The sequence below is a fragment of the Bos indicus x Bos taurus genome, chromosome 4 (assembly GCF_003369695.1).
Source record: "Bos indicus x Bos taurus breed Angus x Brahman F1 hybrid chromosome 4, Bos_hybrid_MaternalHap_v2.0, whole genome shotgun sequence".
Lineage (NCBI taxonomy): Eukaryota > Metazoa > Chordata > Mammalia > Artiodactyla > Bovidae > Bos > Bos indicus x Bos taurus.
In genome coordinates, this window is record NC_040079.1 from 107,188,576 (window position 1) to 107,215,716 (window position 27,141).

The 27,141-nt window shown below is 43.1% G+C and overlaps 1 protein-coding gene across 1 annotated transcript in view; it reads left to right on the top strand.

The window, feature by feature from the left end:
• The first annotated feature begins 1,155 nt into the window (after positions 1-1,155).
• The window catches only part of PON1 (paraoxonase 1), a 33,941-nt gene continuing 7,955 nt past the window's right edge, over positions 1,156-27,141 (top strand). The window contains exons 1-6 of the mRNA XM_027540137.1: positions 1,156-1,286; positions 12,799-12,869; positions 14,341-14,396; positions 15,920-16,088; positions 19,546-19,672; positions 25,783-25,983. Coding sequence (XP_027395938.1) covers positions 1,213-1,286; positions 12,799-12,869; positions 14,341-14,396; positions 15,920-16,088; positions 19,546-19,672; positions 25,783-25,983 — 698 coding nt within the window. The 5' untranslated portion in view covers positions 1,156-1,212. The remainder of the gene's footprint in view (positions 1,287-12,798; positions 12,870-14,340; positions 14,397-15,919; positions 16,089-19,545; positions 19,673-25,782; positions 25,984-27,141) is intronic.

Here is a 27,141-nt window from a genome sequence, read left to right on the forward strand (position 1 = left end):
CAGCACCACTACATTCTATAAATTAAGGCATTCACAGAGACAGCACCAGTGTCAAAAGAGGGATCTTGCATCACATTTTTCAATAGGAAGAGTGTCAAAGAATTTGTGGCCATCATTAATCTGTTACAAGAGGTGATAAAATGGAAGCAGCAACTGTTGACAAGTCAAAGAGATTTTATCTGTGCTTTTTTATAGAAGCAGCAGAGAAAGAAAGCAGTAGGTAGGTAGAATGTGGGATCAAAGAGTATTTTCCCCAGAAAACTATAAATGAACCTAAAGCATGCCTGTATCTAATGGCAATATTCCAGAGAAGAGGAAGATGTTGTAGGAGAGAGAAGTTGTGACTGGGACCAAAACTTGAGAAGGAAATAAAAAAAAGAAACCCAGGGCGGGCAGAGAAGAGATGGTCTCTCATGAACAGGAAAGTCTCATTCATGGTAACAGGAGAGAAGGCAGAAGGTAGAGGCACTTCCTACCCTGCTTTGCTCAGAAGTCACCTTATCAGTGATGCCTCCCTGGACAGCCCTTTCTTAAATGGCACCTCAGTATGCCTGCTCCATGCCTTTCCCTGCTTTATTGTTCTCCATAGAGGATGTGCATCTCGGATTATCCACAGCATATGCAAGAGTGATATATTTTACTGATTGCTGGCACATAACAGGCACTCAATGTCAGCCAAGAGTCTGGAATGAATGAACACCATAGAGAGGTATCTGATGAGTGGTGCTGAAAGAGAAGCTTGATATGCAGATATCTGACGGAGCCACATGGCGGTAGTCGGATGAGAATAAACTTGTATCTTAAAAGGTGCCAATCACAGCCCTCCCTTCCTTTTGTGCCTTTTCTGGCTGAGTCACAGCGATCAAGTTACTGAACCCCTCTGAGTCATAGGACCTTGTTATCACAAAGTGAGCCTTCCTCAAAGCCTGGCTCTCCTTTTCCACCGCTCTCCGTTTCCTCCCACCTGCCATTCTCCCCTTTCTGCCCGCTCTAGGCAGCTAGTTCTCTCTGTAAAGCCTCGGGAGCGCTCAGCACCTGGCTGCAGGCGCTGACCCCAAGCAAGTTCCCGCAGTCCCTGAGCAGGGCGGGCGGGGTGAGCTGCGCCCGGGGGAGGGGTGGGGCCAACCCCAGCCCTAGGCTGCGGGCGCTCAGGGTCTCCACCCCTTCTCCCGTCTGTGCGTCTGTCCATCCTGCCGCTGTCTGTCCCAGGCCATGGCGAAGCTGTTGGTGCTCACCCTCTTGGGACTGGGGCTGGCATTCTTCAGGGATTACCGGTCTTCTTATCTGTGAGTTGGGTTGCAGCCCACCCCTGTCCTGTCTGTCCTATCCACTACCCAGACCCGAGAGTCTTCTTCCCTCACTCTCCATTCCCAAGTTGGCTCCAGGCTCTTAGAAAATCAGAAGGCAGCAGGATGTACATCCCAAAGCAATTTCATAAATATCCAACTTTCCCCAACCACCTGAACACCCTTGCTCACTGCCTGGGAGAGAGGTTAAGGAGGTGATTGTCTCTGGTGTGAATGACCAAGCTGTTGTCACACACCAATTAATTTATCATAAATACTGGTGTATCTTGGCTACAGATTCACTTCTCAGATTTTCTGCAAAATAAATAACCAGACTGGAAGGGGCCTGTGATATTGTGAGAATTAGGGAAGAAGCTCCAGACTCAGTTGCCTGGCTTAGGCAGAAAACTTCCCAGCATGGAGATGCTCAGTTTGAGACCTCGCTGAGAGACAGAAAACTCCCATGTGCAGTGGAACAGGCGGGAAGGAATGGGCATGGACATGGCCACCTGCTCCAGTGGAGATGTGTCAGGGGTTAGAGGAGAGAGCTTGATGTCCTGGGTTCTTGCTGTGTCCCTTCCATTGTAGGATCTCTCACATTTATTTTTCATGAATATCAGTGTATCTTGGCTACTGTGTCACCAAAACCTCATATAAGAAGCACCTAACAATGTGCTTGGGATATAGTAAGTATTTAATAAATGTGTCCTGCTTCCCTTAAAGGGAAAAGTGCCCTGCTTAGAAGTGTTCTGCTTCCCTTAAAGGTTTTATAAAATTTTAAGTACTACACAAGGGGGAAAACTTTTCTAAGAAAGTGTCAGTAGTTTCATAATAACTTTTTAATAGGGGTTCAATGTCTAGAGATCATCCTAATCCAAACGATTAATCAGTCATACCTCGTTATTGACTTTGAAGTAAAACATTACTAAAAATCAAACTGAACATTTTGGACTTTCGGAAAAAGATCATATGATCCTGTTGACTGTTTAGAAACGTACATACATTGATTCAGAATAGATTTTTGTAAATATTGGGATTTTCTTTTCTAATTGTTGGTTACTTTTGGAATCACAAACTTAGAAAAAAGTAAGAAATGGACAGTGATTTGGGACTTTTAATCATGTAAAAATTATAGTTTGTGGATTTTCACTAACCATGGTACTATTTGTTGTCAAAGAAGAATATATACTTATAACATTATGCATTATATACAATATTAATACATGTATGTAAATACATTATATATGTGTGTATATATAATGCATATATACACATACATACATAAAGTATAGCTTTACTGCTACTACCCTAAAAAGTTTCTCTATCAACATGAAGTCTTAGCTTATTTGAGCCAGCATTAATATTTCCCCAAGTTTGTTCCTTGGAACACACACAAGTCACAAAACATGCTCTATAAAAAAATAGGTTCCTTAGACAAAGTAAATTTGGGAAATGTCTATTATAGCCTTTTCCTGGAGATTGACAGTGCATTCTGGCACACTGAACACTTTGAAAAGTCCTTCAGTAACAAAATACACAAAATGATTTTGGTTTGTCATTTCACAGACTTATTTGCCCACATCCTTTACTCCCTTTCTTGGTACCACCTGTATAACTCTCTGGGATACAGTTTGAGACGAATTATTCTATATCACTGATTTGCACCAAGACTTAAATTTCAACAGAAGTTGAGGTCTGGCCTTGGGCAGCAGCTTTCTGGACCCCCCAAGCCTGACTGTGATTTGTCTGAAGGGACCAAAGCACACTATGGTCATAGCTTAACATAATGTCAGTGTCCGCAAGTCCCCTTGGTAGCCTTGCCTGTGATTAGGGCACTTCCCAGAACCACTTTGCCATGGGGACGCTGCAGTGGGAAGACCAGGTCTGGTTTGGAGTGAGAACTCCCTGTTTTACTTTCACCACCTGGGTCCAGTACGTGGGGAGGGAGCCTCAGTCCTTTAACTTCTGGTTGTAACCAGATGGCTGAGAAGAGAAAGAAAGTGGCCATGGGGTGGACCTATGCTTTTTGAATGAAAAAGAGAGCTAGAACAGAGAGCAGAGTAGGAATAATGTGCAGCTGGGAGGATGGGTGGTTCAGTGGTAAAGAATCCATCTGGCAATGCAGGAGATGCAAGTGATGCAGGTTTGATGTCTGGTGGAGAGGATGCCATGGAAAAGGGAATGGAGACCCACTCCAGTACTTTTGCCTAGGTAATCCCATAGACAGAGGAGCCTGGCGGGCTACAATCCATGGGGTTGCAGAGTCAGATATGACTTAGCAACTAAACAACAGGAGGATGGGTGGTTATGGGGATGGAAGATGGTGTAGAGCCTTCAAGCAGCTCAGATGGGGGAGGAAGGGAAACTGCCAGGAAGTATGCGTGTTTCTCCTCCAAGACGCCTGCGTTCTGTCTCAGTCTTGTGTGTCCCCTCCCTTTACTCCGGCTCGCTTTTGCCGTCTTTCCTGCCCCGCACCAAGCACCCTCACTTGGCAGACCATCTCAGGAGCTCGCCTGAAATCTGAGACACGACCATCTCACGCCCCATTGCCCGGCAACTTCTTTACAAAGGATATTAATAAATCCACTTCTTACCTTTCACTTTGCCTCTCCTGAACTTCATTAAGTCCCGAGACTAGGTGCACGGTTTCAGTCAGAAGATTGGGGGTTGGAGTCTCACATGAGGTTCACCTGGGCTCCTGTCCCACGTGAGGCAAGGTTGTGTTCGAATTCCCACCTGAGGTGTGCGGTTTCTAAAGGACATTCAAATCCTGCAGGCGCTCGCCGCCCCAACTTAGAACCAGATAAAGACAGCCTAGAGGATCAGTAAATTACCTTTACCCCCATTTTAGAGATAAGGTCTCTGAATTTCAGAGAAAATCATGAATCTGTCCAAGGGAGAGAAGGAAAAGATTATATGCCGAGACCAGCAGCAAGGTCGAGGTGAATCGTCAGAGGAGATACAACTTTTGTTCCCTCAGAGATGTGGCGTATGGGAGTAAGGCAGGTTCACAAGAAGTTCTATAGTCCTGGAGCTGGACGGATCTTGTGGACGGATACTAGATGTGTCTTGAGGGGTTCCCAGATGCTTCTGAGGTGACAGCAGCACAGAGGAAGGAAATAAGGGAGCTCCCTTGGATTAGTAGTCTTTCCCACCCGTCTGTGCCGGCGGCCGCTGAGGTACTACAGCGTGCTCACTACGCAGGCGCACTGCACTTCCAGTGAACGACGATGTAAACAGTGCCCCCTGGTGTATGGAATGTTAACATGCATCTCTAGGGCAACTTCCTCATTTCTTAAGTTGGTGGCGCTAGCCTCCCAAATGGGAGAAGGCAATGGCAACCCACTCCAGTACTCTGGCCTGGAAAATCCCATGAACTGAGAAGCCTGGTAGGCTGCAGTCCATAGGGTTTCGAAGAGTTGGGCACGACTGAACGACTTCACTTTCACTTTTCACTTTCACTTTTCACTTTCGTGCATTGGAGAAGGCAATGGCAACCCACTCCGGTACTCTTGCCTGGAGAATCCCAGGGACAGAGAAGCCTAGTGGGTTGCCATCTATGGGGTCGCATAGAGTCGGACATGACTGAAGTGACTTAGCAGCAGCAGCAGCAGCCTCCCAAATTCAGGAGACTTGAGAGACACGGGTTCAATCTCTAGGTTGGAAAGATACCCTGGAGGAAGAAATGGCAACCCACTCCAGTACTCTTGCCTGGAAAATCCCATGGACAGAGGAGCCTGGGGTCTACTGTCCCTAGGGTCACAAAGAGTCAGACACGACTGAAGCAATTTAGCAGGACATAACGGTCCGTTTAGTCAAGGCTATGGTTTTTCCATTGGTCATGTACGGATGCGAGAGTTGGACTGTGAAGAAAGCTGAGCACCAAAGAATTGATGCTGTTGAACTGTGGAGAAGACTCTTGAGAGTCCCTTGGACTGCAGGGAGATCCAACCAGTCCATCCTAAAGGAGATCAGTCCTGGGTGTTCATTGGAAGGACTGATTTTGAAGCTGAAACTCAAATACTTTGGCCACCTCATGTGAAAAGTTGACTTGTTGGAAAAGACCGCGATGCTGGGAGGGATTGGGGGCAGCTGGAGAAGGGGATGACAGAGGATGAGATAGCTGGATGGTATCACTGACTCGATGGACGTGAGTTTGAGTGAACTCTGGGAGTTGGCGATGGACAGGGAGGCCTGGTGTGCTGTGATTCATGGGGTTGCAAAGAGTCGGACACGACTGAGTGACTGAACTGAACATGTGAAACTCTTTATTACAAGGAAACAGCAAAGCTAGCATTTATTAATAGTGTTCATATTTCTGCTACCCTGGTGCCCACTCCAGGCAACACACTCTAGTGGGAAAAGGATAGTGGAGGATTCCAGCAGACCTGGGCTGGACCTCAGTTCTGCAGCTTTCAGGTCACTTTGTTACTGACCTGGATTCTTGGGCTTTTTAATCGACAGAAATTGATAACAGGTCAGAGGAGAAATTTAGGCAAGGTTTTTTTGGGGACTCGTGCTGCAGCACAGGGAGTAAAAACATGTAACAGGTTTCCTTGCTTGCTCCTTGATTGGGGAGCAATCTGGTCCCTTAAATGGGGTGAGGGTAGGTGCCTATCCAGTGGTCAGGCCACAGGGGTGGCCTGGGTGGTTGGCCGACCTGCTTGATGGAACTGTGTGTAGGAATCATGTGCAGTACCCTACTTTTGCTCCAACAACTTTTACGTGGCTGTTGGATTTTTGGTCCTTTTTGTATCATATTGTTGATCATTTGTTCCAACTGCCTATGCATACAGTTCTTTTTAGTCCCTTATAGTTTAGTCCCTCTGTTGCTCTGGGAGATGTTTGTTCAGGTGGAAGCATTGTAGCAAAGAGTCCCTGGTGTCAGCCTGCCTCAACTTTACCATTTTGAGCCTGTTTCTCCACCTAAATATTATGGGCTTATAATACCTATCACAGTAGGTATATGTATAAAATCTGGCCCATGAAAGATACTCTGTAAATGTTAATTTTTATTATTGCCACATGCTATCTCAAAAATCTACCTATGAATGATCTACTAAATGAGTGAAATTTGAATATATGTTGCGGTAGGACCTCACTGAGACCCTAGGTTAAGAACAAATAATTCACCAGTCTTCCTCTACCAATGCAACCAACATCATCTTCTCCGCCTGATGCACTAGCCTGCTAATTCCACAAAACAATTTGGCAGACATCTACCAAGTACTTTTTTTTACTTGAGCTCTGTGCACTTGTGCAAAGTCACAGGACAGAATAGGATGCAGTATTCAGTCACAGATTTCAGAATTTAGTGTTAGCAATGAGACTACAAGCTGATTACCATGAAACAATATGCAAAGAGACTCTGTAGATGTATATGTGAAGATTTATGAGGATAAATGAAGGGGTTACTAATCCTATCACGAAAAATCAGGAGGAGTTGCAGACTGGTCACGAGTAGGAAACTTCCAGGTGGATTAGCAGGAAGGATGAGGTGGAGGGAAAACTTGCACGAGCAAGTGAAAGGAGAGAAAGTGATGTAGAGAAAAGGATTCTTGGTGTCATGGCACCTGATTTCAAATCCAAATTCCCAGGCTTCCCTGGTGGCTCAGTGGTAAGAATCTGCCTGCCAGTGCAGGAGACATGGGTTTGATCCCTGATCTGAGTGGGAAGATGCCACATGTCGTGGAGCAACTAAGCCTGTGCACCACAGCTGTTGAGTCTGTGCTCTAGAGCCTGGGAGCCACAACTACGGAGCCTTTGTGCTGCAACCACTAAAGCCATCGCACCCTGGGACCCGTGCTCTACAACAAGAGAGGCCACCATAATGAGAAGCCCACACACCCAACTAGGGGGTAGCCCACACTTGCTGCAACTAGAAAAAAGCCTGAAGAGCAACAAAGACCCAGCAAAAAGATAAAACAAACAAGTAAAATCCTAAAAAATTTTAAATTCCATCCTTTTTAAGGACAGTAAGTCCCAATGCTGGGAGGGATTGGGAGCAGGAGGAGAAGGGGACGACAGAGGATGAGATGGCTGGATGGTATCACTGACTCGATGGACGTGAGTTTGAGTGAACTCTGGGAGTTGGTGATGGACAGGGAGGCCTGGTGTGCTGCGATTCATGGGGTCGCAAAGAGTCAGACACGACTGAGGGACTGAACTGAACTGGACTGAAGTCCCAATAGGAAATATTGAAGAATAGGAGTGTGCAGAGGCAGAAGATAGACTGGTGAGGATATATATGGCCCCAAGGAAAGTTCTAGAATGGATTTCTTAATGCAAAGCTAAAGATCCTCACTTTCTTTTGTAAGGAGCTGGCATGTATTTGCAAAGAATAATTCATAGCAGGGAGTATGTGATTTCTGGCCAGATTTCAGCAGCTTATTAATCAGCGAAACACCACAAACATTGAACTTTGTCCTTTAGACCTGGAACATTTGGACTTAAGCCCTTGACAAGATATTTCCTGATAATTGAAAGTAAAATAGAAAAACATGAGCTGGATTATAGTAACACAATCTGAGCTGTCTTTTGGCATTGCTTCCAGCTTTTTGGAAGCGGTAATACCGGTAAATTTTGCTGGGCAGAGGACTGAGTGTGATCTCTGAATTCATACTTGGGTTCCAACCCCAGCTCAGCCACTTCATAATTTTGTAGACTTGAAAAGCCACTTAATCTTCATCACCTGTAAATAGGGAAAACAGTGCCTCAGGGAGAGGTTTGAGGATTAAAGCAGAGTAATTGAAGTCCCTGAACTACAGTAACAATGATTAGTCTGTGAGATTTGGGCTCCCCAGGTGGCTCTAGTGGTAAAGAACCCTCCTGCCAACGCAAGAGACATGAGACTCAGGTTCAATCCTTGGGTCAGGCAGATGCCCTGGAGAAGGGAATGGCTACACACTCCAGTATTCTTGCCTGGAGAATCCCATGGACAGAGGAGCCTGGCAAGCTACAGTCTATGGGGTCACACAGAGACTTAGCACCCACACATGGCCACAAATTTGAACCAAAAGCAGCTGGATGCTGACTTAATGCCTCCTTATCTACAATTGGCTCCCTTTAGCTCTGATTATTCCACCTTTTCCATGAGAGAGAAACCTGAGTAAGAATAGAGGCTAATCATTTCTGCTTTTGTCTGTCCTCTGTGAACACATCACTCTTACTGAACCTTGCAAGCCAGGGAGCCTCTTCTCCCTGTGTGATTTTGACTCTAAAAAGCTAATATGGCTATCCTTGGCATTTTCCTCAAGTCTTCACCCACTCGCTGATGGCTTGTCATCAACTCTCTTCTTCTGTGTCACTCTTTGTGTCCTTGATTATGACCGCTTGTACCTGTCTTTTGAGTTCCCTGGGGCACTCTATACATATTCACTAAGCTTTCTATAAAGCTATGTTTTCAAATGGTGGATCACAAAATCAATTTAGTAAAGTATGATCAGCCCTTATCTATTTATTTTTGTTTTATTATTTTTAAAATTGAAGTATAGCTTCTCTGGTGACTCAGATGGTAAAGAATCTGCCTGCAATGTGGGAGATCCAGGTTTGATACCTGGGGTGGGAAGAGCCCTTGGAGGAGGAAATAGCAACCCACTCCAGTATTCTCACCTCCATGAACAGAGGAGCCTTGTGGGCTACAATCCACGGGGTCACAAAGAGTTGGACATGACTGAGCGACTAGCATATTGTTGGTTTATGATATTATATTAGTCTTTCATGTATACAGCACAGTGTTTCAATATTTTATAGATTATACTCCATTTATAGTTATAAAATATTGGCTATGTTCTCTGTGCTGTACAATATATTCTTGTAGCTTATTTATCTTATATATAACAGTTGGTACCTCTTAATCTTCTACCCTTATATTGCCCTTCCCCACTTCCCTGTCCTATTGGTAACCACTAGTTTGTTCTCTTTATCTGTGAGTCGGTTTCTCTCTTGTTATATTCATTCATTTATTTCTTAGATTCCACATATACGTGATAATATACAGTATCTGTCTTTCTCTGCCTGACATTTCACTAAGCCTAATACCTTCCAGCTCCATCTATGTTGTTGAAAATGGCAAAATTTCATTAGTTTTCTATGACCGTGTAAAATTCATACATGCACACACACATATACACATCACATCTTTATCCGCTGATCTGTTGGTGTACTTAGATTGCTTCCGTATCTCGACTATATCTTGGCTATTGTAAATCGTGCTGCTATGAACACTGAGGTGCATGTATCTTTTCAAATTAGTGTTTTCATTTTCTTTGTACATATATGCAAGTGTGGAATTGCTGGGTCATATGGTAGTTCTTTTAGTCTTTTGAGGAACTTCCACAGTGGCTGTACCAATTTATATTCCCACCAACAGTGGAATCAGTTCAGTTCAGTCTCTCAGTCATTGTGTCTGACTCTTTGCGACCCCATGAACTGCAGCACGCCACTCCCTGTCCATCACCAACTCCCAGAGTCCACCCAAACCCATGTCCATTGAGTTGGTGATGCCATCCAGTCATCTTATCCTCTGTCGTCCCTTTCTCCTCCTGCCCTCAATCTTTCCCTGCATCAGGGTCTTTTCCAATGAGTCAGCTCTTCGCATCAGGTGGCCAAAGTATTGAGTGTCAGCTTCAACATCATTCCTTCCAATGAACACCCAGGACTGATATCCTTTAGGACGGACTGGTTGGATCTCCTTGCAGTCCAAGGGATTCTCAAGAGTCTTCTCCAACACCACAGTTCAAAAGCATCAGTTCAGTGCTCAGCTTTCTTTATAGTCCAACTCTCACATCCATACATGACTACTGGAAAAACCATAGCCTTGACTAGACAGACCTTTGTTGGCAAAGTAATGACTCTGCTTTTTAATATGCTGTCTAGGTTGGTCATAACTTTTCTTCCAAGGAGTAAGTGTCTTTTAATTTCATGGCTGCAGTCACCATCTGCAGTGATTTTGGAGCCCAGAAAAATAAAGTCAGCCACTGTTTCCACTGTTTCTCCATCTATTTGCCATGAAGTGATGGGAATGGATGCCATGATCTTAGTTTTCTGAATGTTGGGCTTTAAGCCAACTTTTTCACTTTCCTCTTTCACTCTCATCAAGAGGCTCTTTAGTTCTTCACTTTCTGCCATAAGGGTGGTATCATCTCCATATCTGAGGTTATTGATGTTTCTCCTGGCAATCTTGATTCCAGCTTGTGCTTCTTCTAGCCCAGTGTTTCTCATGATATACTCTGCATATAAGTCAAATAAGCAGGGTGAGAATATACAGCCTTGACGTACTCCTTTTCCTATTTGGAACCAGTCTGTTGTTCTGTGTCCAGTTCTAACTGTTGCTTCCTGACCTGCATACAGATTTCTCAAGAGGCAAGTCAGGTGGTGTGGTATTCTCATCTCTGTCAGAATTTTCCACAGTTTATTGTGATCCACACAGTCAAAGGCTTTGGCATAGTCAATGAAGCAGAAATAGATGTTTTTCTGGAACTCTCTTGCTTTTTCCATGATCCAGCAGATGTTGGCAATTTGATTTCTGATTCCTCTGCCTTTTCTAAAACCAGCTTGAACATCTGAAATAGTGTTCCTTTTTTCCCCAAACCCTCACCAATATTTGTGGGGTTTTTTGTATTATCAGTATCTTTAAATAAATGAAACAGAATTGAACAGAAACGTTAGGAATGTATCACATTGATTAGGGGAAGTGTCCTCTCACGAACTTTGTTTCAGGTATGTGTGTAAGTGTGTGCTGTGTGTTTCCACCAAATAAAATGCTTTTCCTAATGTGGGTCTTAGTCTGAAAAGTTGATAAAGCTCCAAACTTTCCCTTTTCTTTCTTTACTGCAAACTTTTGTGACTATAATGTCAAATTTCCATTGTTGGAATACCTTTTCGTTTTCTCAGTCATGGAGGCAGATCCCAACTTGCCTTTGAAGTCTGCTTTCCAAGTTCATGTCCATCATTCAGGGCCAAGCCTCTCCTTGCAGCCAGGCTTTCCTCATCTGTGCATTCACCTCTGGGTCTGTAGCATTCGGACTGGAAGATCTCTACTGCATGCTAATAATGCACTGTGGCACTTTAACAAAGCTGATTTCTAGAGCTCACTGCTAGCCTCTTAAGCTCAGAGCCTATTAGAGGGTGAAAATGCTAGCTAATAACGTAGTAGTAGGCCTAGTGGGAACGTGCTACACTTTTCCTGAATGAAAAGATGGAAGATCAGTCACCTCCAAAGTCATATTATTTTATACCAGGTTGTTAATAATTTTATTCAAAGTGTCTAGTCACCCCTTCACCCATCATCTTCCTTCTATGAGAGGAAATTATCAGTAAGGCAAGTGAGAGACTTCTCCTCCTGAATATCTTTAGCCAAATAAGATTTCTAGGGCTGCTTGGATAAGCATTGCTACTCACTGTTCAGTCACTAAGTAGTGTTGGACTCTTTTCGACTCCATGAACTGCAGCACACTATCCTTAGTGCTCAAAAAAAAAAAAAAAATTTTACTGTGTAAGTCTCTTGGCTGAGCTAATGTTGTGGTCCTTTTCTTTCAAATGCCACGTCAACAACTCAACAGCTCTGTGCTACATGCGCAGGCAGCCTGCTGGTGCCTCCTTCTCACAGCTGTTCTTTTTCCCTTGGTCCTTCACTCAGATGTTCCCCAGGAAGTTTATGTTTTCTGCTTTACTTTTGTGCGTGCGTGTGTGTGTGTGTGTGTGCACACATGTGTGTGCGCGATGCCTTTAAATATGCTGGCCTTGGGTAGGATTTTCTGAAGCTATAAATCCTTTAAGCACACCTGCATTTTTCAAGTAACACACCTGAAATCAGGTGCCCAGTCCAAGCTTTGGGGCCACACCGGGCAGATGGGGAGGAGGCCTATTTGTCAGCAGCCCTAAAACATCAAATGGAATCAATTGGACCCAGGTTGTTATTTAACCCGAACGTCCACTTAGGGCTCCTGACATGGTTGATGAAATAGTTCCTGTTCTGCCAAAGGGCACTGAGCCCAGAAGAGGGCACTGAGCCCAGAAGAGAGCACCGAGCCCAGAAGAGGACGCTGCACATTTTTGTGTATCCACCCAGGGCTTCCCAGGTGGTGTAGTGGTAAAGAATCTACCCGCCAACAGGAGACCCAGAAGATGCGGGTTCGATCCCTGAGTCAGGAAGAGCCCCTGGAGAAGGGGATGGCAACCCACTCCAGTATTCTTGCCTGGAGAATCCATGACAGAGGAGCCTGGTGGGCTACAGTCGACGGGGTCACAGAGAGTCAGACACGACTGAGCACACAGCACATCTACCCCCCTCTGCTAAATATACGCTAAACATTGTGCCCAGGGGCCCCGTGTGTCTCGCTCAGGCCTGGTCTGATAGAATCGCTCAGGTTTCAGGGACCACTAACCCTGGGGTTGAAACCCAGGCAAAGTACAGTTAAGGAGAATTTTACTGGCTACTTACTTTTGCAACTTAGTTAAATTTCTGGATAGTTTTATGCATATTTTATTCCTTTTTTTTCCTCTCTTCCAGAGCAAGAATGAACGCTTCCCGAGAAGTAAAATCGGTAGAACTTCCTAACTGTAAATTAATAAAAGGAATAGGTAAGCATTTGAGAGGAGGAAGTATTATCAAATACGTAAGTGTCTGATAATACTCCACTTGAAGTATTACCTTGTGAGTTATTTGATTAATACACCTATTTAATTCTGTTCAAAAATAAAACTACTAGCCAGGAGAGTATTATCAAGTCAGTAGTGAGTTGTAAATACCAGATTACTTGACCTTCAACTCTACCAACCTGTCATCAAGAGGTTTGACCACTTTTTGATTCATTTAGCAGAAACAGTGGTCAGGAAGCGTTTGATTTTATGGTAATATAACCTGAGCAGATGGCAGAGGAGGCACAGAAGGAGAAAGAGTAATGAGTAAAGGGTAAATGTTTATAAAGGCCTCGCACACCTTTGCCATTACCACAGGCCCTTTCCTTATGCATTTCTCTTTTAATATCTGGGAGGCAAAGTTTTCCCAGAAGGTCTCAGTAGATTTCCCCTCAGATCTCATTAGTCAGAGCTAGACAACAGGCTGGTGCCCTAGCTGCAAAGGAAGCTGGGAAAGTAATTAGGGGGCCTCCTTTGTGGGAGGCAGGCCCCTCAGCAAAGATAAAAAGGACGGGGTAACAGAAGCTGGTAGACAGCCAACAGGGAGGGTTGGAGGACTCAAGTCCCCATCTGGTTTCAACCAACCAGCTTTGTTGTTTGAAAACAACTTGTTTGACATTCATGCTTTTGTTATGCTTGAGGGTTTGTTTTTTTAGAATCATTTATCTCAGCTGAGGTTAGAAAGGCTGGACCACATGATTTTATGCAGATAGCATCAATTAGCTTGGTCAGATATCTTGCAATCTTTTTTCTAGAAAACAAGCATGATATTGATATTAAATATCACTGGATATTTGTAAAATGAACACCTCCACTAAAATTAATACCAAGTAAAAAGTCACATATGTCTTGAGATTGAAATTCAAAAAATTTACATGTATTTAAAGCATAACTAACTTGGTGAGTTATTTATTAATGTTTGTAAAGGCATATTCAGAATATGAAATGCATGCTCACTTTAACCAAAGCATTTGAAATTTGCTTATGTTTCCAATAGGGCTTTTCAAAGAGTTTATTTGATTTGGAATGATTAGGTGTCAGCATATACGGGGAGTTTACTCTGTGTCTTTAAAAATTGCAAGCTATTTTCAAATTACTATACCTTTTGTACATTTAGTGAATTTCCATAAACGTTAAGAGATTTCAGACTCTGAGGAAAAAGTTCTAGTTCATAAACTTAAAACAAATATATTAAGTGTAAGTTTTAAATACACTTTATTATATGAATCTCTTAATTTTTAAATAATCATATGAATCAATTTGAAAAAATACAGGAAAGAATGATTTATTCTGAACCTATCAAAGAAGAACTAAATATATAGCCCCATTTTCAAGTTGGGAGTGATGAAGACAAGGCCCCCTAACTTCCCGCAATGGTCTTAACAATCTGTGCTGTCTGTACTCTTTTTTGAAGAAACTGGTGCTGAAGACCTGGAGATACTTCCTAATGGACTCGCTTTCATTAGTGCCGTAAGTGTTGCTTTTGATTTCCTGTGCTCTGAACCATTTTCTAGGACCAGCAGCTTGCCTTTCATTTCAGCCTTCTTTATACCAATGCCCATCTTCAAATCAAATGAGCGGTGATATGGTTCAAAAAACAACCTGTGTATGCATTCATACTGGTATAACGATTATGATCATATGTGTTCTATGCGTGTTTGTATTCCTGTGGGTACACTGAGCTCCTGTATTCCCTTATCTTCCACTGTGACAATTTGAGTCCAGTGAGTTCAAGAGTTTCCCATTCATCTGTCTGTTCCTTGAAGAAAGTAAGCAGTGTAGTCAAATACCTGCTGACTTGAGTGTGTGTGTGTGTCTGTGTATGTTCCCCCTCACATATCATTTAGATTTTAATCCTTCTTTTTACACTTTTTGGAATAAGCCTTTTAATTTTAAAATGTTAGTAGGTCATGCCACAATTTCCAGACTTTTGGAAAGAAAAGCCCCCGTGTTGTCAAATTCTCCTGCACACAGATCATTGTGGTAGATGATGTAGCTCAAAAACAAAAGTCATCACCCTAATGAAGGATAACAGAATTGATAGAATACAGTATTCAAGTCATCCAGCCACTGAAAATCCTTTGCTGCCTATTGTAATTTATTTAATCCAGTTTTCTCCTATGAAGACTGATCGTCCTCTGAAGAGGTGTCTTACAAACTTTTTTTTAAAGCAACAGAATATAAATTTCCATTAAATCTTACATGCTGCTGCTGCTGCTAAGTCGCGTCAGTGGTGTCTGACTCTGTGCAACCCTATAGACGGCAGCCCACCAGGCTGCCCCGTCCCTGGGATTCTCCAGGCAAGAATACTGGAGTGGGTTGCCATTTCCTTCTCCAATGCATGAAAGTGAAAAGTGAGAGTGAAGTCGCTCAGTCATGTCCGACTCTAAGTGACCCCATGGACTGCAGCCTACCAGGCTCCTCCACCCATGGGATTTTCCAGGCAAGAGTACTGGAGTGGGGTGCCATTGCCCTCTCCGAAATTTTACATAGGACCCCACTATCTAAAACAAATAGTAGCTGTGCTGGTCTACCTTCAAGCTATGGAAGGAGTTGTCCCCTGGAGTTATTAGACCCTAACCCTAAACCTTTGTTTCTGAGATGCTTCCATGAAACCTGCCAGGGGATGATCCATAACCCGTGTTCTTCTGTGTTCCTTGCTTATATTACTGAAGCTTATTAGTAAATGCCCTTTTGGTCTGCTCTTCCTTTTTTTTTTTTTGTAATTGTCATCATGGGTTGGTAGCTGTGATATTCAACACAGATGCTTTGCAGCTGGTGATGGAAGGGTCTGTGCCCATTATGTGGGGTTGCCTGGGAGCATGTGACTTCCAAAGACCCCCCAAGGGCTGCTTGCACAAGCCAGCTAACAGGCTTGCCATGTGGCTTGCAGCCCGAACCAGACAGTGTGAACCCATGTGCTGTCTACCACCTCCATCAGCATTTGGAGTATTTGTAAAGTGCCTGTGTTTTCTCCTCTGTTATTTTATAAGGGATTACGATATCCTGGAGTAAAAAGCTTTGAACCTGATAAGCCTGGAAAAATACTGCTGATGGACCTGAACAAAGAGGATCCTACAGTGTTGGAATTGAAGATGACTGGAAGTAACTTTGATGCGTCTTTATTTAACCCTCACGGCATTAGCACATTCACAGATGAAGGTAACAAATTCAATGTCTATTAAAAATAAAACCAAATTAAAAAAAAAAAAACAGAAAAAATGTTAATGAATATTTCTTTTCATCCAATTAAAGTACAGTCATGAATAATGCTCTCACTCTGGGTTTTAAACTTACCTCCTATGTGAATTCAACATAACATAACCATGTAAATGCTTGAGAATGCTAAAATACTTGAGATTTGCAAAGCACCTAATTTTTAAAAATATGTGAATTTTAACATTCAGATAATCCCTATAATTACCATAGTGATAATATTCAACCCTAATAGAAATGAATCTTTCCATTTTAAACAATTATACAGATACAGGTGTTTACAACAACAGATCGCTCTAATGTAAGACACCTGCAACCTACAGACCCACCGCCAGTCACCTTCAATGCGTCGCTGCCCACCGGTTCCTTCGTTTGTCTTCAAACAGTCTCTCCACAGTTTGACAAATTGCCCCATCCATTATGCTTTCATCTGATTTCTTCCCTTCTTTTTGCAGCCCTTGCCTTGGTCTCTACATTAATTCTCAACCCTGGTTGTGCCCACAAGCACCTGGAGAGTTTTAAAAAGCCTGATGCTCAGGCCACAGCCCCAGATATTTTGATTCAGTTGGTCTGAGGGAGGCTTGAATGGTAATGCTTGTTACAAGCTCTCCAGCAGTTAAGAATGTGAGACCAGGGTTGAGAACCACACCTATCCCCATGGCCTCCATCAGACAATCCCTTCCTTGGTCCTTGCAGACTTTTCTGCAAGGGGGGACTAAAATTGCTGCCTTGAAAGCCATCAGCAATGTCCTTATTAAGAAACTCTTTCGCAACTCTTCCCCTCCTTCCTTCACTCTTATTTTATACTGTTGGCCACTCAGGGGTAAAAAATCTGCCTACAGTGCAGGACCCTCAGGAGACCTGGGTTCGCTACCTGGGTTGGAAAGATCCCCTGGAGAAGAGAATGGCAACCCATTCAAGTATTCTTGCCGGGAGAATCCCATGGACAGAGGAGCCCGGTGGGTTTCATCCATAGGGTCGCAGTGAGTTGGTCACGACTGATGCAACTCAGCACTCAAGCACTTGTTCCTTCTAGGCGATCTCCCCTCCCTGATACTCCGGCACACTCATCTGTTCTCATTCTGATCCTGCTGCAGCTTTTCCACCCTCTTCATTATGTTGCCACTCATTTCGAATTCTCTGAGCATTCCCCAAAGGACTGGTCTTTCACCTCCTCCTTACTTTCTCTATTTCAAAAAGGTCAGCCATGTCACAACTGTAGCTGTGTCTGCTGTCTAGGTAAACACCCTCCAAAGTGTATTATTATTATTTTAATCAGCTCTTCTGTCCCCTCCCTTCAGCTCACCAGCTATTTCTATTTGGGTTCCTCTCCTATAGCCACAGGCTTCCCTGGTGGCTCAGACAGTAAAGAATCTGCCTGCAACTTGGGAGACCCGGGTTCAATCCCTGGGTCAGGAAGATCCCCTGGAGAAGGGAATGGCTACGCACTCCAGTATTCTTGCCTGGAGAATTCCATGGACAGAGGAGCCTTGTGGGCTACAGTCCTTGGGGTCACAAAGAGTGGGACACAACTGAGCGACTAACACAACACCTACAGCCAAATTAAACTCAAAATGTTAAAAAGTAATTCTTATCCTCTTATCTTCCCTTACTCCATATGACTTCCCTTCTTCCATATATATATCTATTGAAATTTACATACATACATATGTATTTCCCTTCCAGTCATCTCTTCACCCATTTAACATTCTATTTTATTTTTAAAATATTGTAAGTGCAAAGAAATAGGATGTGGGGTGTGCGCATGCTCTCTTGAATTAAAAAGGGGAAATAACCACATAAATATTATACAGGTCCTCATATGCGTTACTTTTGCGTTAAACACTGCATCGTGGATTCCTTCCCCTGACAGTACATCCAGAGCTGCTTTGTAACGGCTGTTTGGAATTCTATGGCATGGGATAACCATTATATAGTTCATCTGTCGGTGGATATCGAGCCTGTTCCTACCTTTATGCTCAATGAAAACGAATGCCAGAATAAACATCTTAGGCAGCTCCTGTGACTGCTTATGATACATTCCTAGAGGTAGATTCTGCTGCACAAAACATGAATCTGGGTTTTAATCCTCACTTTTGGTCGATTTCCACTTCCCATATTCCTCAGCCATCATCAGGGACTTTTGGTGCTTCCTGTCAAACCCCTCTCATATCCTTTCCTGCCTTTTCCGATCAGTAGGGTAAGGCTCCACGGCTTACTCACAGGGACTTTCAACCAAGGAGTAACATGACTGTGGGTATAGCACTAATCCAGGCATGTGGAGGGAAGCAGCGTCCTCCTTCTAGCCCTTCTTTCCACCTGCCTGGATTACTGCTATACCCACAGTTGTATACTACTAGGTTGAAAGCCCCTGTAAGTAAGCCCTGGAGCCTCACCCTAAGCCCTACAAGACTAACCTGGAGTCCTATGTCTATGGCTTTAATCCTCCCACTCTTTCATTCATGTCTACTCCAACTACAACCTCCAGCTAAGCTCCTGCCTCAGGCCCTTTGCACGTTCTCTTCCTTCCGCCTAGAACACCCTGTCCCCAGATATTCATATAGTTCAGTCTCTCATTTCATTTCAGTACCTGCTTTAGCATCATCTTCTCAGAACTTGCCTGACTCCCATGGACGAGACATCTCATTACTCTGCATCCCTTTATCTGGTTTTATTTTCCTTCTGTAGGACTTAACACCAATTAAAATAAACATCTGCTTGGCAGGGGGCCTAATGGGAAGTCTCATAGCTGGCTTTTCTGTTCAGATTTCTCCCATTCAACCTCCTAAACTTGACACTATTTTCCTTTAAACACCAATTTGGTCACGTCAAAGCTTTCCAAAGATTCACTGCTTCCGAAGGCAAAGACTATGGGCTAACATCTGATCACTCCTTCTTGACCACTTACACCGGTCTCTTTCATGCCGCAGAGTTGCACTGACTCCTGGAAGCTAAATCCCTTTGATATTATCTCTCAGGTGCTCTTTTTATGGAATTTATCATCTCACACTGTGTAAATTACACCTGAGCACACCTTCTCTTATTGATATTCTTCTCATCTTTTATCTCTTTTATCTCAGTGCTGCATCTTGCTGAGACCATTTGCGGCAGAAAGCTTAATAAGCTCTTTGGAGTTTTAGTGTCAAGGGCTGCTCACTCCTAAGTTGAGGACTTTTTTTCCCCCTGTGGAGTCTGGTGGTTTTTAGACTGTCACTAGGTCTTCCTTTAGCCATTTTTCTCTGGAGCAATCACAAATGCTTCTCTCTACAAAGAGATGAAAATATTCCATCTGCCTGACATCCTAAGTACTGGTTGGAGGTGGGTAGAAATTGCTTTTTAGAGACAGAGCTGACAGCTGAGAGCTCGGTTAATGTTTCGATTTTTGTTTTTAATCTCTTCTCAGATAATACTGTGTACCTGCTGGTGGTGAGCCATCCAGACGTTAAGTCCACGGTTGAGTTGTTTAAATTTCAAGAAGAAGAAAAGTCACTTTTGCATCTGAAAACCATCAAACATGAACTTCTGCCTAAGTACTGAGATATGTCATATTCCTATTTCCCTTTAACACAAGGGGATGGTGTGTCTACTTTTAGTGTTTCCTTTGGCGGGGGTGGGGTGGGGAGGGGGGACAATGGCAACTCTCCTTTCTCTTTTTAAAAATGTTATTTTACTTTCATTTATTCCTCTTCTAATGCTCTTTTTCCTCTTTCTTATTTTTTAAATTATGAAAGTATGATAACACATTTACAGGAGACTAAAGTTACTTAAAGCTCAACATTCAGAAATCTAAGATCATGGCATCCAGTCCCATCACTGCCTGGCAAATAGATAGGGAAACAGTGGCAGACTTTATTTTTGGGGGCTCCAAAATCACTGCAGATGGTGACTGCAGCCATGAAATTAAAAGACGCTTACTCCTTGGAAGGAAAGTTATGACCTAGACAGCATATTAAAAAGCAAAGACATTACTTTGTCAACAAAGGTCCATCTAGTCAAGGCTATGGTTTTTCCTGTGGTCATGTATGGATGTGAGAGTTGGACTATAAAGAAAGCTGAGCACTGAAGAATTGATGCTTTTGAACTGTGGTGTTGGAGAAGATTCTTGAGAGTCCCTTGGACTGCAAGGAGATCCAACCAGTCCATCCTAAAGGAGATCAGTCCTGGGTGTTCATTGGAAGGACTGATGCTGAGGCTGAAACTCCAATACTTTGGCCACCTGATGTGAAGAGCTGACTCACTGGAAAAGACCCTGATGCTGGGAGGGATTGGGGGCAGGAGGAGAAGGGGACGACAGAGGATGAGATGGCTGGATGGCATCACCGACTCAATGGACATGAGTCTGAGTGAACTCCGGGAGTTGGTGATGGACAGGGAGGCCTGGAGAGCTGCAGTCCATGGGGTCACAAAGAGTCAGACACAACTGAGCGACTGAACTGAACTGAACTCAACTGAAAGTTACATATAGTTTCACTGTATATTATTAATACAATTATTTTTTAAGTAGGTAAATTAAGACTTTTAGTTGGAGTTTCAATATCAAACTCTCAAAAATTAATAAAATAGACAGAAAAGTAGAAGGATATAGTAGACCTGGAAAGCACTATGAGCCAATTCAACATAATTAAGATTTATACAATTTTCACACAACAGTAGGATCCAAATACTATCCAAGTTCCCATAGACTATAAATGAGGGTGACTCTCCTTTCTGATGAGCATAAACTCCTCCAGATGTTCATCCACAGAAACTTTTGAGGACTCAAGCTCCAGAGAAGACACCCCTCCTCTTCCTCCCTTGTTTCCCGGGTTGGCTGGATGCTGGTTTATGCCTCCTGGTCCCAGAGGATGTTCCTTTATGCTTTTACCAAGAAAGCACTCTGCTCTTCTGCAGAACCAGACTTAGTATCTCAAACCCAAACTGGTTTCATGGACAAATTTCACCTCTTGAGCTTATTTGTTCAAGCTTATTGTTATTTACAGTGAAAGTTGGAATTATACATGTTTCTAAGAATTAGAAACACAAACCCAAGCAGAGATCTGTGATCCAGTGCCTCTAAGACCTCCTAGCGTTGCTTCTCCTGCTGTTCATTTGCACATGATTCCTGAAACAGCAGCTCTGTAGTTAACAGCCAGCTCCATCCCAGCTTCCTCCATAGCACAACATCTAGAGAAAAGAAACACACACAGATCCCTGATCCCAACACAAAACTGACATCTTCACTTGACTTTACTGTTGTTTTGTCGCTCTTTGCGACCCCGGGGACTGCAGCCCTCCAGGCTCCTCTGTCCACGGGATTCTGCAGGCAAGAATACTCGGCTGTGTTGTGGTTTCCTTCTCGAGGGGATCTTCTCAACCCACGGATGGAACTCACGTCTCCTGCATCGCAGGCAGATTCTTTACTGCCGAGCCACCAGGGAAGCCCTAGGGTTCTGTTTATGAGGTAATGATGGATTTCAGAAAATAATTTGACACTATCTTCCCACACAGTTTTTATCCTCTAATCGTTATGGTCTTTTTAGACTCTTAACCTTTATTTGAATAATTTACCTGCAGAACTCAATTATCTCAGAATGTGTGAATCTGGATTTCTTTTAAAACATGTGGTATGTACTTGCAGATGTCTAGCAAAGCACCTGCTCAGTGTTAGGGCTCTCCCGCTCCTGTCTTACCTGATGGGGCTGAAGCTGAGGAAACTGAGACTGCAGAGAAATCAGGTTACTGGATGAAGGCAAATTAACCAATTGGTGACCATTACAAACTACAGCCCAGGTCTTCATCTGCATGCAAGTTCAGAGACCAGCTTCTGCTGGGAGAGTTTGTTCATACCTTCACTCAACAAATGTATTTTGGAAAGAGAATGAGGACACTGAGTTGTCTGGAGACTGTGCCAAATACTGAGATCTAAATTAGGGGAAGGTGTGTGGCCTAGAGAAGCCGGACTAATGGTAGAAATGACAGTGATAATAAAAGTTGAATGAGCTTCCGCTATAACTCAGGTGGTGCAACAGCCAATTTAACAGGTTATTTCATTAGCTTTTTACAAGCATGTTCTTAATTAGGTTTTACTACTATACCATATTAAATTTAAAACAAATGAAGCCTGGGGACACTGCTTCAGGGGACACTGTTAGTAAATGGCACAACTGGAATTTTAATCCTTGAGTCTGGAGCTTGAGTCTGGAGCTTCTGCTCTGAGTCGCTATGAAATAGTGAAACTTATTTTATTTCTTTTACCATTTAACCTTGGAAATCTTAGTTTTGTCCGATTTCCTAGGGTTAGGGCTTTTTTTTTGTTTTTTTTTCCTTTTGTTGTTGTTCAATAGCTAAGTCGTGTCCAACTCTTTGTGACCCCATGGACTGCAGCACGCCAGACTTCCCTGCCCTTTATATCTCCTGGAGTTTGCTCAAACTCATGTCCATTGGGTTGATGATGCCATCCAGCCATCTCATCCTCTGTCGCCCTCTTCTCCTCCTGCCCTCAATGTTTCCCAGCATTTTTCAGGGTTTTTTCCAATGAGTCAACTCTTCCCATCAGGTGGCCAAAGTATTGGAGCTTCAGCTTCAGCATCAGTCCTTCTAATGAATACTCAGGGGTGATTTCCTTTAGGATTGATCTCCTTGCTGTCCAAGGGACTCTCAAGAGTCTTTTCTAGCACCACAGTTTGAAAGCTTCAATTCTTCGGTGCTCAGCCCTCTTTATGGTCCAACTCTCATATCCATACATGACTACTTGCAATTGCAAATGCATTGATCTTTGGCAATACAGAACCAAACTATAGTTAGTGTCACAATTAACAAAAATTCTGCTCTCCCAACCCGAGAGTTAGCCATGTATATTTTCATCTTTGTATTCAATGGTTGTTTATATGGTTGTCTATAGCATTAATGGGCTTCCCTGGTGGCTCAGATGGTAAAGAATCTGCCTGCAATGTGGGTAGGCCCGGGTTTGACCCCTGGATCTGGAAGATCCTCTGGAGAAGGGAATGGCAACCCATTCCAGGATTCTTGCTTGGAGAATTCCATGGACAGGGGAGTCTGGTGGTACACGGGGTCACAAAGAGTAGGATACAACTGAGCGACTAATACAACAACAGAATAGCATTAATGTTCCAATGACTAATCTATTATAATAGAACAGGTTATTAATAATAATATTATTGGTCATTATTGATCATGTACTATATGCCAGGCATGGTACCAAAGTCTTTGATTAGTTATTTCATTTTATTCATACCCCAACCTTCCAAAATATGGAGAGGCTCAGAGCATACTGACACGCCATGGCCGCATACCACGTTGAGAGCAAGCCACAAATGGAGGATTCAAATGCAGCTCATCAGATTTCAAAACTATGACTCTAAACCTTTCTGCTCTGCTCTCTTTTTAAAATGAAAAACAGCAAAGGGTTAAAAAACATACTAATTTCGTACATTTACCTTTTAAAAAGAGAAGAAAAAAAAAAAAACATCTTTGCAGGCTTCTGCCTGAAGCCCATACAGACTAATCCTAAATTCCTAGACCCCCTTTCTCGGATAGGAACAGTGGTTACCATTGATGGAGGCTTTGTGAGCAGCAGGCTCACTGCAAAGCGGACGGCAGGCATTGTCTCATTGTAATTCTCACTGCAACGCCACAAATGAAGATGCTGACCCTTAGTCTTATACTAATGAGCTGTATGACTTTGGGAAAATCATTTAACCTCTCTTTGCAGATGAGAAAACTGAGGCTCTGTATGCTTATCAAAGATGCCCAGGAGCCCGGGGTGGCATCAGAGCTGATGTGCTGGGCCGTGACGCCCTCGGCAGTGGAACTGAGATAATTCTGTCCTGGATAATGGCCCAGAGGAACTTCTGTCACCTCAATCAGCACAGAATGACTCACTTATGTGCTCACAGTTGTACCTATTAAAGCAGAAAAATAGACTGATATAGCTTAGATTTTCAGTAACACAGAGAGAATCAAAATCAGAACAACAGCAATAAAAAATGCCACCGCATCCTATTTCTGAGCTTTCTCGCTCACGGATGTTTCACTCTGTTTAGAATCATGAAACTTTACAGCTGAAAGTGACCCTGTAAGTCTGGAAGATAGACCAGTCCATCTCCTCCTTTTTTTTTTTTTTTTTAAACAGATAAGTAAACTGAGGCCCTGGCATGTTAAATGATTAACTTTTGCTAGATCACACAGCTAATAGTAGCAGTTCAGTCCAGTTCAGTTCAGTCGCTCAGTCGTGTCCGACTGTTTGCAACCCCATGGACTGCAGCATGCCAGGCTTCCCTGTCCATCACCAACTCCTAGAGCCTACTCAAATTCATGTCCATCGCATCATTGGTGATGCCATCCAACCATCTCATCCTCTGTCATCCCCTTCTCCTCCTGCCTTCAATCTTTCCCAGCATCAGGGTCTTTTCCAATGAGTCAGTTCTTTGCATCAGTGCCTAAGTATTGGCGTTTCAGTTTCAACATCAGTCCTTCCAATGAATATTCAGTCCATCCTTTAGGATGGACTGGTTGGATCTCCTTGAAGTCCAAGGGACTCTCAAGAGTCTTCTCCAACACCACAGTTCAAAAGCATCAATTCTTCAGTGCTCAGCTTTCTTTATGGTCCAACTTTCACATCCATACATGACTACTGGAAAAACCAAAGCTTTGACTAGATGGACCTTTGTTGGTATAGTAATGTCTCTGCTTTTTATTAAAAAACATTTATTAAAACATTTATTAAAAAACATTTATTAAAAAACAGCATATTATGCTGTCTAGGTTAGTCATAGCTTTTCTTCCAAGGAGTAAGTGTCTTTTAATTTCATGGCTGCAGTCACCATCTGCAGTGATTTTGAAGCCCAAGAAAAGAAAGTCTCTCACTGTTTCCATTGTTTCTCCAGATATTTGCCATGAAGTGATGGGACCAGATGCCATGACCTTAGTTTTCTGAATGTCGAGTTTTAAGCCAACTTCTTCACTCTTCCTCTTTCACTTTCATCAAGAGGCTCTTTAGTTCCTCTTCACTTTCTGCCATAAGGGTGGTGTCATCTGCATATCTGAGGTTATTGATATTTCTCCTAGCAGTCTTGATTCCAGCTTGTGCTTCATCCAGCCCAACATTTCACGTGATGTACTCTGCATATAAGTTAAATAAGCAGGGTGACAATATTCAGCCTTGTACTCCTTTCCCGATTTGGAACCAGTCTGTTGTCCCATGTAGCAGAGCTGTAACTAAAATGCGAGTCTCAGGATAGCTGGGTTTTTTCCCACTGTCTGGTGCTGCCTTGAAATGTTCTATATGAGCATAAACAAATGTGGCCTGGATAATGATTCCTGGACTAATTTAATGTCTGTGGAGTTTAGTCTGTCTATACACACACACACACACACCACAGCACTTTTTCCCACGATACAGTTAATAGGTTTTTTCTGTTCCATTGCTATAATAACCTCTTAGGGTTTCTTCAGGTAATCACTGTCTTTCAGGATTGTATAGGCGGGACTGATCGCACATAATTCTGGGCTGTAACAGCTGATGCGAAGGTTCCATCGCACACTCTGATTTTACGAGCATACACTCATGAGCGCCGTGTGTGAGCATGTCAGGGTCCATGCTGTCACCCACCTGTGTCACACGTGTGTGTTTCGATTGCAGTTTGAATGACCTTGTCGCTGTGGGCCGTGAACACTTCTATGCCACCAATGACCACTATTTTGTTGACCAGTACATGAGATCCTGGGAATTATATTTGGGTCTAGCATGGTCAAATGTTGTTTACTACAGTCCAGATGACGTTCGAGTGGTGGCCAGTGGATTTGATTTTGCTAATGGAATCAGCATGTCACCTGACCGCAAGTACGTGAACGCCTTAAAAATCACGTTTGTCCCTAGATTCTCATTCAACATGTTTAGAGGATATTCATCTTCTAAAAAAGGGGATACATTCTAGCATGTTATTCCAGTAAAATGAAATTGGGGAAAATGTAAAATATCTTAATTTCCAGGGGATAAAATATATCAAATCACAATTTACTATTTTGTGAAGGTTTTCCAGGCGGTGCAGTGCTAAAGAATTCACCTGCCAATGCAGGAGACACAAGAGACACGGGTTCGATCCCTGAGTTGGGCAGATACCCTGGAGGAGGGCATGGCAACCCACTCCAGTATTCTTGCCTGGAGGATCCCATGGACAGAGGAGCCTGGTGGGCTAGTTCAAGGGGTCACAAGAGTCAGATGCAAATGAACAACTGAGCACCCATACTCTTTTAAATTCCTGTGTCGGGGGGAGTGCATTTCAAGAGGGGGTACATACAAAAAACATTTAGTATCACTTTGCTTGCTTTCAAGGAGAGTTTTTGACTGTGTCATGAGATTAACAACTTATGGGTATGTTTATATCCGGAGCGCTGGTTTGTGACATGACAGAGAGTTTGTACCAAAATGTAAATCAAGCCACTGTTTCCTTCATCAAGAAAGTGTTACTATGGGGAAAAAGTCAGCTTCATAAGTAGTAGGCTTAGTGGTGTAGTTGATTCATGTTATTTTCTGGTGGTCATTCTGAAACAATTCACAGACCAACTCTGGGTCTGGGGACCACACTTTGGGTAAGACCGGTGTATGTATAAAATCCTCTTCATCTCGTATCGTTAAGCATTTGTAGCATACTTAGATGCTTAGTAACATATTCAGAGGGTGGTAACATATAGAGAAAGCAGCATAGTTTTTACTCATATCGTCTCCTTGTCTTCAAAAACAGCAGATAATCACGCAGTCATTTCTCTCTTTGTTCTGGGAGGCACTGTGCTTAGACTGGCCAGAGATCTTTATGATGAATGTGACACTGTCCTCACGTAGAGGGGAGGGAGTCTTCTCTCAGATCCAGGCCAAGTACTTGTCTTCTCTTGGATTTTCTGTGGCCTAAAATGAGGGGATGAAATGCAGAACCTGGGGCTTGCCATTATGTTGACCAACCAAGAAAAGTGAGATCATGCTTTTGCTCAAAGATGCTAAGAA